The sequence below is a fragment of the Oncorhynchus tshawytscha genome, linkage group LG07 (assembly GCF_018296145.1).
Source record: "Oncorhynchus tshawytscha isolate Ot180627B linkage group LG07, Otsh_v2.0, whole genome shotgun sequence".
NCBI lineage: Eukaryota > Metazoa > Chordata > Actinopteri > Salmoniformes > Salmonidae > Oncorhynchus > Oncorhynchus tshawytscha.
Window position 1 is genome coordinate 21,693,543 of NC_056435.1, and position 12,462 is coordinate 21,706,004.

Below are 12,462 nucleotides of genomic sequence, written 5' to 3' on the forward strand. Positions count from 1 at the left end.
CAAAATGTGGGTTTATCTTTCTGAATATTTTCTGGAGAACCATCTGCAACTGGACACAGACATTTTAAAAATATACTTTTTGCTGAATCCAGAACAAAAGAAAGCAATGTCAAGAACAAGTTATTTGAAAAAAATCCTTGCAAGGCTTTCCATCAGCCAAGCTGCAACGGTTATGGAGCATCACATCCCATTAACAATTCTGTAGCTATGGAAGCACGGACTTTACATGTACATATTTCCTCAATTAACCGGTGCCTACCCCACACTGTACTGGTATCCCCTGTATAGAGCCAAGCTATTGTTATTTTACTGCTGGATATTTTTCTTAATCGCATTGTTGGTTAAGGACTTGTAAGTATTTCACTGTAAGGTCTACACAAGTTGTATTCACCAGTTGTATAACATTTTATTTGACTTCAACTGGTAATCTATGAGAATGATAGCTATGTTGCTTTCTTGAGCAAAGCTGTTTCTCTATCACAATTTTTGTGATAATTCAAAACGATGAGACAGAGGCACCCATAGAGAGAATAGTTTATTTATGAGAACATAACAGCAATGTTCGATCAGTCAATCACAGAGCAGGAACATCAGACCAGGAATGCACAATGGGATGCAACCTGTAATACAAAGGGAGACAGCATAAGATGTTGCACAGTACTGCAGTTATAACAATGAAAATTTGACAATAATTGATTACAAAGATATCCACCAAGAGGTCCGCAGCATGCCTTTGTTCTCCTAACCCAGCACCAACTAATCATCTGAAGACCTTGTTTAGATGATTCAAAAGGTGTGTTCAATAGGCAACAACATTTTGAAATACTTGCACACTTATTACACATTGAAACACCTAATAACTTGTGCCTACAGAACACAACCCAGGTGTGCTGCTGGCTGGGACAAAAGCCTGCACACACCCAAAACCTACAGGACAAGAAGTAAAAACACTAGCCTAATAGATAGATGAAATTATGCCTAATTGGTTGCAAAATACTCACGGGGGTTTATTCACCAGTTGGCCTGACACTTTCAAAAATACCAGCTTCCCTCATGTTGTTGAACTCCTTTGTGGCATCATAATGTTTGTAGAAATCGGCATAGGCCTGTTTCCTTGGTTCTGTTACGCCGTACTGAGAAGACAAAGTATTTACATCATGCCTGTTCCTGAAGACATCCATTCAATGTGGTAACATCAATTCCATGATGGACTTTAACTCTTTCATTTACACTTCTCTACCCAGAGTCTCAAGATATTATTATTATTTTTTTAATTGGCAAATTATTAGCATCCATCAGCTGACCTTGAAAGCTGCTGCAGCCACCACTGACAGGGCGAAGGCGATGGGCAGGTGGAACCTCAGACGCTTCCCGAGGAGTCCTCGCATTGCAGGCTTAGCCAGAGACATTGTGGAGTACCTGGAAAGTTCAGAAGAAAAATGTAACATTGTTTAATTAGGTTGAAGTAGAACAATGCTGCTTTCAGAAATGTCCTTATGTCAAGAAAATTCTTGATATGGTTGTAGTTAGACGTCCTCCAGCAATGTATGAACTTTTACTGTTGAAAAGCCATATCCCAAGCATAAATACAGTAAAGTACACACGGAAAAAATATATAAGTTGAGCACAATAGTGTTTCCTAGACAACTGCCAACTTCGAGTAGGGTATTCAAGGAGTTTGTCTAACGGGAATCTGTGATGTCATTGGCCTCCCCCTTGCTTGCGGAGGAATAGAGAAAAGTGGAAAGGCACCTGGGTTTGATACTGCATTTGCAACCATTTGACTCCTATTTTAGACAGCCAAGTTAAGTTTAGATAGCTGGCCGCTAAACTATCATGGTCGAATTACCGGCCGGGGGGCCCCCATTGATTTTGTTAGTCTCACTCAGTTACTAAAACAGCAAACATTTCTCTCCACCCCATGGCAAAATGTGTAGAATTGCAGCAAACTTGCTTTAAAAACAGCAACATTTTCTCTACACCCATTGCAAAATGTGTAGAATTGGGGGGGGTGTATGGGGACCAATGAGCAACAGCGGCCCCTCACGAGTTCAGATTTTTTGTGGCCCCCACCCTCATATGTGCCCATTCCTGCTATAGATAATATGTCGGGCAGAGAGCACGCAGCTCTCAAACAGCTGGTTGTTGTGTGGAGCAAAGACCAACAGCATTAAAGGTTGGAAAGATGTTCCAAGTTATGATAGCTCTACCAGTAACTGCTAAGGCATGACTGGGTATACAAACCAGGTATTTGAACTTTTTAAACACTTGGTTGAATATATGCGGGCAAAGTTCAGTCATCACAGCTTAACTTAAATCCGACATTTCCCCTAGGCTCCTTGGTCCTTGAAAAGTCATTGAAGTTATGGTAGCCGATTTAGGAGTTCTACTGCGCAAAACAAAATGTTTTCTATACAAAGCGTTCCATTACAAAGGGAACCTGGTTTTTGGTCACTTTCTCGTTTTAAAACATGATACAGTAAACCCCTCAACAACTCTTCAATATATCAAACGGCAAGACTGACAAGACATGGACAGACTTCATTAGTGTGTTCGTGTCAGGAACATTTTGTCTATTTAGCAATGTGGACATATTTGATTTCTTTAAAATAATGTGAATGTCAATGCATAATGTCAATGCATAATGTAATTCGGTAGGCCTATAAAAAAAACATTTAAAAAAGGCATTATTCTCAGTGGTAATGCATACTTTTTTTGCATATATTTGGGATATTTTTCCCCCTATAAGATTGTTACAATAATTAAATATAAAACGTAAGTTAGGTCCTTAAATTATTACAATTAATTGCTTGAAAAACCATTATATTTGACTTGCCAATGTCTGTATAAAACACTGTATAGGCTACTTGCTCACCCCGCACATGAAAGAGAATCACATGCTCCTGAAATTATGAACGTATCATTCGCTTTCCTGTCAGATCTTGACGTGACCCAGTTATTTTTTTATGTTTTCCTCATTCGGCCAGTTAGGTTTGGGCGACTGGCAAATGTACCTGAATGTAGAGCCCTGCTGTGTGCGATGATGAAGGGCTACTATGTCTAACACTTTGTGTAGCAGTTAGCGATGCTAATGACAGCCTAATCTTTTTCGGGTAGATGGAAGGCAATTAATATAACTACAAAGTAGCCTATGCCTACCTGATTATTTGCATCAATACAATGGCAATTTTTTTAAAACAGTATTTCAATATTCGGGAAAAAATCCAAATAAAACGTTTGCTGCAATTTGGTTGCTAGCTATAGTTTTACCGGAAGAATAAATATCTACAACACCAACCACTGAAAAGTGCATTGAAAATAGAACGTCGACAGTCCGAGGCTAAAGAAGCTAGCTAGCAAACGTTGCTACAAACTAGAGGGCAATGTCGACAATTATAATATTACTATGCAATGGACAGAATCATAACATTTCAACATCTTGAAGTACATATTTTCTGTACTGGTTAGATGGAAAGTATTCGATTTAGCGTTCACATTTACTAAATACTTACAAGAAGAACTCACGACCTTCACCAAAATATGTTAGCGCGACACTGAGGCGTTGATCTTCCGGAAGGAATACTATTGGTCTCGCGAAGGGACAATCAGAGTAAATAAAGTGGGCAATCCGAGACACGCGAAACGTCCATCTACGGAAATGTCATGGGCACAAAAATGATCAGAGATAGACAAGTTCAAGTGCAGGGTTCCCGACCGATTCGTGTATTGTTCTTTCAATCAATATCCGAATTTAACTAAGACGGATAATCATTTCGAATGCGTTAATTCATTTTTCATATTTCGTCCAGAAGATTGAATTAATGAACAGAGACGGTGTTGGCGTAGAGAGGAGGGGCTCGAACAGGAAGCGTGTGCTAGCTGTCTTCAAAGTAAAAGCTGTGTGACTATCTGACCCCAGTCAACACGGTGGGTTCGAGCCTATTCAGTTTGAGACTCAGGGGGACTCAGCATCGACTCCGGCAGAATCATACTACTCTGGGTTCCGGCTAATGTTACTCGGGCGAGTCCACTAAAGCATATCTGTCCCGATTAACTTTCAGAAGTAGGGCAATATGAGGTTTTTATTTGGCACGTGATGGAAGAGCTAAAAACTAATAAATATAATAATTTCACCTCTAATTAGCTAGGTCATTTGCATGCTAAAATTCGTCCCATTAGGCTATTAGATGGAGAAGGACCGTAGAGAATTGATGCTATAAATGAATTCAATTTTACCACAGATTTTTTTTTCTCCACCTAACTCACACTAATTCTAAAAATGTAAGTCCATCGGCCAAACCTGGCTGGTATAATGGCTGGTGGCCACGTTAATTATAAGATGACTTAGGATACATGATCCAGCACATCTCAGTGTCATAGTCTATAGCCTATTTTTCTATAGTAGGTCTATTCGCTGATACATCCTGACAAAATACACCATATGAGTGGCCTAATGTAATTTTACATCATTGCCATTTACAGCCTAGCGTAGACAATAATTGTGTTCCAACAATAATAAATTCGTCATTGTTACAGCATAGGTCTAGGAGGTATAATGTTTTTTTTTTCTTCTAAAAATGTAGGCCTATCAATAATGGAGGAAGGAATGAATTATGGGATGTTTCAGGCCCCGAAGTGAACATAATTGTACAAGCAAACTCAATCAGAAACGAGGGCTGTGGGCCTTACATTGCAAACTTCCCTTGTTTGGCTATTCGTTTGAACCGAGAGCCAAGATGGTGACAGGGATTCCCCCAAGGGCATAAGGGTAAGTGGCGGAGGGTGTGTCTTTAATGATTTTGAAGCGCAACCCGAAATATACAAGCAGTGGACCCTATTTCCATGCTTTTAGGGCCCATACTGCAATTCAACAGAAAATGGGCGTGGCTTCGCAATGTTTTCAGATTTAACCTTTTGGGATAGGGAGCAGCATTTTCACTTTTGGATGAATAGCGTGCCCAGAGTGAACTGCCTCCTACTTTGTCCCAGATGCTAATATATGCATATTATTATTAGTATTGGATAGAAAACACTCTGACGTTTCTAAAACTGTTTGAATGATGTCTGTGAGTATATCAGAACTCATATCAGAACGCAGGCAAAAACCTGAGAAAAAAATCCAGCCAGGAAGTGGGAAATCTGAGGTTTGTACTTTTTCAACTCAGCCCCCATTGAAGATACAGGGTGATATTAGTTATGTTTCACTTCCCATGGCTTCCACTAGATGTCAACAGTATTTAGAACTTGTTTTGAGGATTCTACTCTAAAGGAGGGGCTCATAAGGGCTCTTTGAGTGAGTGGTCTGGCAGAGTGCCACAGCCTCTGTCTGGAGCGCTCACGTGAAAGGTAGCTACGTTCCACTTCATTTGTACAGACAAAGGAATTGTCCGGTTGGAACATTAATGAAGTTTTATGTTAAAAACATCCTAAAGATTGATTCCATACTTAGTTTGGCATGCTTCTACGAGCTGTAACGGAACCTTTTGAACTTTTGGTCCGACGTTCGGCGCGACCTGAACGTGCTTTTGGTTTGTTTACCAAACGCCCTAATAAAAGAAGATATTTGGACATAACTGATGGACATTATCGAACAAATTAAACATTTATGGTGGAACTGGGATTCCTGGGAGTGCATTCTGATGAAGATCATCAAAGGTAAGTGAATATTTAAAATGCTATTTCTGAGTAATGTTGACTACCCAATATGGTGGGTATCTTTTTGGTTGCTTTGTTGTCTAAAGGCTGTACTCAGATTACTGCATGGTTGGCTTTCTTTTTTGAATATCTGACACAGCGGTTGCATTAAGGAGAAGTTTATCTAAAGTTTAATGTATAATAGTCGTATCTTTATCAATGTTTATTATGAGTATTTTTGTAAATTGATGTGGCTCTCTGCACAATCACCGCATGTTTTAGAACTACTGAACGTAACGCACCAATGTAAACTCAGATTTTTTATATAAATATAAACTTTATCAAACAAAACATATGTGTATTGTGTAACATGAAGTCCTATGAGTGTCATCTGATGAAGATCATCAAAGGTTAGGGATTAATTTTATCTCTATTTCTGCTTTTTGTGACTCCTCTCTTTGGTTGGAAAAATGGCTGTGTTTTTCTGTGGCTTGGTGGTGACCTAACATAATCGTTTGTGGTGCTTTCGCTGTAAATCCTTTTTGAAATCAGACACTGTGGCTGGATTAGCGAGAATTTTATCTTTAAAATGGTGTAAAATACTTGTATGCTTGAGGAATTTTAATTATGAGATTTTTGTTGTTTTGAATTTGGCGCCCTGCACTTTCACTGGCTGCTGCGGTGGGTTCCGCTAGCGGTCCTAGACAGGTTAAAGAAAATGGCAACTCCCGTACGGACTCAGGAGAGGCAAAGGTCGAGAGCCATGCGAAATACAACCCAACCAAGCCACACTGCTTCTTGACACAATCTCCACCTAACCCGGAAGTCAGCCACACCAATGTGTCGGAGGATACACAGTACACCTGGCGACCGTGTCATCGTGTATGCGCCTGGCCCGCCACAGGAGTCACTAGAGCGCATTAGGACAAGGACATCCCTGCCGACCAAACCCTCCCCTAACCCGGTCAACGCTGGGCCAATTGTCTGCCTCCCCATGGGGTCTCCCAGTCGTGGCCGGCTGCGACAGAGCCTGGACTCAAACCAGGATCTCTAGTGGCACAGCTAGCAACTGTGATGCAGTGCCTTAGATCACTGCGCCACTCGGGTGGCCACTGAACAGGTGATGTTGAGATGTGTCTGCTACTTAAGCATCAGCTGTCAGAGCAGCTTACCTATCGCTGCTGCTGTACACAGCCCATCTGTAAATAGCCCATCCAACCAACCAACTACCTACCTCATCCCCATATTTGTTTTTGTTTTTCTGCTGTTTTGCACACCAGTATTTGCACATCCTCATCTGCACATATATCACTCCAGTGTAAATTGCTAAATTGTAATTACTTCGCCACTATTGGCCTATTTATTGCCTTACCTCCTTACTTGATTTGCACACACTGTATACAGATGTTTATGTTGTGTTATTGACTGTATGATTGTTTATACCATGTGTAACGCTGTTGTTTTTGTCACACTGCTTTGCTTTGTCTTGGCCAGGTCACAGTTGTTAATGAGACCTTGTTCTCAACTGGCCTACCTGATTAAATAAAGATGAAATATTTGTTTTATTTTTTTGTACTTGAACTCTGTGATGCATTTATTTGGGCTGCAATCTGAGGTTGGTAACTCTGACTGCACTTGAAGAAACTTTCAAAGTTCTTAAAATGTTCCTCATTGACTGTCCTTCATGTCTTAAAGTAATGATGGACTGTCGTTTCTCTTTGCTTATTTGAGCTGTTCTTGCCATAATATGGACTTGGTCTTTTACCAAATAGGGCTATGTTCCACCCCTACCTTGTCACAACAACTGATTGGCTCAAACGCATTAAGAAGGAAAGAAATTACACAAATTAACTTTTAATTGAAATGCATTCCAGGTGCCTACCTCATGAAGCTGGTTGAGAGAATGCAGAGTGTGCAAAGCTGTCATCAAGGAAAAGGGTGGCTACTTTGAATCATCTTTATTGGTTACTACATGATTCCATATGTGTTATTTCATAGTTTTGATGTCTTCACTATTATTCTACAATGTAGAAAATAGAAAAGAAAAACCCTGGAATGAGTAGTGTCATATATATATATATATGTAAACATTCATACACATAGCTCATATATTATACAGCGCCAAGCCAAACCGCCTGACTCAAGTCATCTTACTTACCCCTGCTAAAACAGGAACCAGCTCACTCACCCAGCAATAAAACTACCCCCCCTCAGCTCTGTTGTCTTACCACCCCAGGAAACAAAGACATTCCATCGCAAGAACACATACACCCAGCCATAAAACTGACCCCCTCTGTTCTCTTCTTTCACGACCCCCTCTGCTCTCCTGTATCAGATTTCCAGACACACAAATATCTCCTTGTATAAACACACATCTCACCCCCCTCTACTGGTCGGGTGCTCAGAACAAGACTCTGCTGTGCACCAATGGGGCTTCTGCTCTGGCTAGAGCAGGTCCGCCTCCAATCCTTTGGGACCAGTCAGAAGACCAACACGACAAGACTCCACCTACATATTCCATGTATAAAATCTGCTGTGACCAATGTCTAGGTCCCTTTTTCACCTGACTCACTTGATGAGTTATATGAACTAGGTCCATGCACGTAAAACTGCAGGACGAGATATCTTTGACTCAATAAATTGCCTTTTGATACACCTGATTCCACTCTGTCCAGCATTGTTGTTTTGCATTCCCTCTCCAGTATGTAAACACTAACAGTAGATGTGTCCAAACTTTTTACTGGTACTGTATATATATATATACAGTGGGGCAAAAAAGTATTTAGTCAGCCACCAATTGTGCAAGTTCTCCCACTTAAAAAGATGAGAGAGGCCTGTAATTTTAATCATAGGTACACTTCAACTATGACAGACAAAATGAGGAAAAAAATCCAGAAAATCACATTGTAGGATTTTTAATGAATTTATTTGCAAATTATGGTGGAAAATAAGTACAGTGCCTTGCGAAAGTATTCGGCCCCCTTGAACTTTGCGACCTTTTGCCACATTTCAGGCTTCAAACATAAAGATATAAAACTGTATTTTTTTGTGAAGAATCAACAACAAGTGGGACACAATCATGAAGTGGAACGACATTTATTGGATATTTCAAACTTTTTTAACAAATCAAAAACTGAAAATTTGGGCGTGCAAAATGATTCAGCCCCCTTAAGTTAATACTTTGTAGCGCCACCTTTTGCTGCGATTACAGCTGTAAGTCGCTTGGGGTATGTCTCTATCAGTTTTGCACATCGAGAGAGTGAAATTTTTTCCCATTCCTCCTTGCAAAACAGCTCGAGCTCAGTGAGGTTGGATGGAGAGCATTTGTGAACAGCAGTTTTCAGTTCTTTCCACAGATTCTCGATTGGATTCAGGCCTGGACTTTGACTTGGCCATTCTAACACCTGGATATGTTTATTTTTGAACCATTCCATTGTAGATTTTGCTTTATGTTTTGGATCATTGTCTTGTTGGAAGACAAATCTCCGTCCCAGTCTCAGGTCTTTTGCAGACTCCATCAGGTTTTCTTCCAGAATGGTCCTGTATTTGGCTCCATCCATCTTCCCATCAATTTTAACCATCTTCCCTGTCCCTGCTGAAGAAAAGCAGGCCCAAACCATGATGCTGCCACCACCATGTTTGACAGTGGGGATGGTGTGTTCAGGGTGATGAGCTGTGTTGCTTTTACGCCAAACATAACGTTTTGCATTGTTGCCAAAAAGTTCAATTCTGGTTTCATCTTTACCAGAGCACCTTCTTCCACATGTTTGGTGTGTCTCCCAGGTGGCTTGTGGCAAACTTTAAATGACACTTTTTACGGATATCTTTAAGAAATGGCTTTCTTCTTGCCACTCTTCCATAAATGCCCGATTTGTGCAATATACGACTGATTGTTGTCCTATGGACAGAGTCTCCCACCTCAGCTGTAGATCTCTGCAGTTCATCCAGAGTGATCATGGGCCTCTTGGCTGCATCTCTGATCAGTCTTCTCCTTGTATGAGCTGAAAGTTTAGAGGGACGGCCAGGTCTTGGTAGATTTGCAGTGGTCTGATACTCCTTCCATTTCAATATTATCGCTTGCACAGTGCTCCTTGGGATGTTTAAAGCTTGGGAAATATTTTTGTATCCAAATCCGGCTTTAAACTTCTTCACAACAGTATCTCCGACCTGCCTGGTGTGTTCCTTGTTCTTCATGATGCTCTCTGCGCTTTTAACGGACCTCTGAGACTATCACAGTGCAGGTGCATTTATACGGAGACTTGATTACACACAGGTGGATTGTATTTATCATCATTAGTCATTTAGGTCAACATTGGATCATTCAGAGATCCTCACTGAACTTCTGGAGAGAGTTTGCTGCACTGAAGGTAAAGGGGCTGAATAGTTTTGCACGCCCAATTTTTCAGTTTTTGATTTGTTAAAAAAGTTTGAAATATCCAATAAATGTCGTTCGACTTCATGATTGTGTCCCACTTGTTGTTGATTCTTCACAAAAAAAATACAGTTTTATATCTTTATGTTTGAAGCCTGAAATGTGGCAAAAGGTCGCAAAGTTCAAGGGGGCCGAATACTTTCGCAAGGCACTGTATTTGGTCACCTACAAACAAGCAAGATTTCTGGCTCTCACAGACCTGTAACTTCTTCTTTAAGAGGCTCCTCTGTCCTACTCGTTACCTGTATTAATGGCACCTGTTTGAACTTGTTATCAGTATAAAAGACACCTGTCCACAACCTCAAACAGTCACACTCCAAACTCCACTATGGCCAAGACCAAAGAGCTGTCGTAGGACACCAGAAACAAAATTGTAGACCTCCACCAGGCTGGTAAGACTACATCTGCAATAGGTAAGCAGCTTGGTTTGAAGAAATCAACTGTGGGAGCAATTATTAGGAAATGGAAGACATACAAGACCACTGATAATCTCCCTCGATCTGGGGCTCCACGCAAGATCTCACCCCGTGGGGTCAAAATGATCACAAGAACGGTGAGCAAAAATCCCAGAACCACACGGGGGGACCTAGTGAATGACCTGCAGAGAGCTGGGACCAAAGTAACAAAGCCTACCATCAGTAACACACTACGCCGCCAGGGACTCAAATCCTGCAGTGCCAGACGTGTCCCCCTGCTTAAGCCAGTACATGTCCAGGCCCGTCTGAAGTTTGCTAGAGAGCATTTGGTTGATCCAGAAGAAGATTGGGAGAATGTCATATGATCAGATGAAACCAAAATATAACTTTTTGGTAAAAACTCAACTCGTCGTGTTTGGAGGATAAAGAATGCTGAGTTGCATCCAAAGAACACCATACCTACTGTGAAGCATGGGGGTGGAAACATCATGCTTTGGGGCTGTTTTTCTGCAAAGGGACCAGGACAACTGATCCGTGTAAAGGAAAGAATGAATGGGGCCATGTATCATGAGATTTTGAGTGAAAACCTCCTTCCATCAGCAAGGGCATTGAAGATGAAACGTGGCTGGGTCTTTCAGTATGACAATGATCCCAAACACACCGCCCGGGCAACGAAGGAGTGGCTTCGTAAGAAGCATTTCAAGGTCCTGGAGTGGCCTAGCCAGTCTCCAGATCTCAACCCCATAGAAAATCTTTGGAGGGAGTTGAAAGTCCGTTTTGCCCAGCAACAGCCCCAAAACATCACTGCTCTAGAGGAGATCTGCATGGAGGAATGGGCCAAAATACCAGCAACAGTGTGTGAAAACCTTTTGAAGACTTACAGAAAACGTTTGACCTCTGTCATTGCCAACAAAGGGTATATAACAAAGTATTGAGATAAACTTTTGTTATTGACCAGATACTTATTTTCCACCATAATTTGCAAATAAATAAATTAAAAATCCTACAATGTGATTTTCTGGATTTTTTTTCCTCATTTTATCTGTCATAGTTGAAGTGTACCTATGATGAAAATTACAGGCCTCTCTCATCTTTTTAAGTGGGAGAACTTGCACAATTGGTGGCTGACTAAATACTCTTTTGCCCCACTGTATATGGTCCCGGTGTTTCTGTGTATCGTTCACAAACTGAATTATTTGGACCTAACTAGTGGTTGACAACAAAACAATAAATCGTTTTGCAAAACTATTCATGGTTGACCCTGTACAGTCAATGGGTCAATCAGCACTGTCTTCTTTCATTGAAAAGCAAATCTATAAAAACAAACTAAGTATAATGTTCAACAGAGGTTGAATGTTTAGTGTTTCAAGTTGATCCCATCTCTCACTTGAACCCCATGTAAAGCAATGTGCTCAAATGTACTGTATGTCTTCTTGTTTGTCATCCTTCCAGCATGTTCTCTCTCCACCCTCTGATGGACAGTCTCCACCTTCCACCACCATTTGCCAAATACTCCGACTGTTCACAGCCTGAAACATATGTATGACAACAGTTTTCACTCATAATAACATTATTTGTTGAACAATTACAGTCCATCCATTCTGGTTTACAATTTTTTTTAAATAATTGCAATACTTTACCTTCCACCACTGTGTGCCAAATACTCAAAATGTGAATCTGAAGGCAGTCGCCCTGAGCTGGGCACTGTATACCCATTCATTCTTGAAGAAAATAATATATAAATGCTTGTTGAGCTTAGTGTAACTGTTCTTCCCATCAGAACCAATCATATGCCTTTTTTACTGAAAAAAAGACTGTATAGCCTCAAAACATGGTTAAAACTATCATTTGTATATAATGGATGGCCAGTCCTTGCACCAATTGCTCCTAAATGTTTATGGGCAGTGCTAACTGGAATCCTTGGGACATCCCTACCCTAAACCATAACCAAGTCCTTTACCTAACCATTGTAAAATGTCA

At 40.7% G+C, this 12,462-nt stretch overlaps 1 protein-coding gene across 1 annotated transcript; it reads right to left on the minus strand.

Moving 5' to 3' along the window:
- Positions 1 to 522: 522 nt before the first annotated feature.
- Positions 523 to 3,668, minus strand: LOC112254135 (cytochrome c oxidase subunit 6C-1). Its single transcript, XM_024426405.2, has 4 exons — positions 3,513 to 3,668; positions 1,305 to 1,419; positions 1,002 to 1,133; positions 523 to 620 (listed from the first exon to the last, which is right to left on the minus strand). Exons 2-3 carry the CDS (start codon positions 1,407 to 1,409, stop codon positions 1,008 to 1,010), a joined length of 231 nt encoding a protein of 76 aa, XP_024282173.1. The 5' UTR covers positions 1,410 to 1,419; positions 3,513 to 3,668; the 3' UTR covers positions 523 to 620; positions 1,002 to 1,007.
- Between the last annotated feature and the right edge of the window lie 8,794 nt (positions 3,669 to 12,462).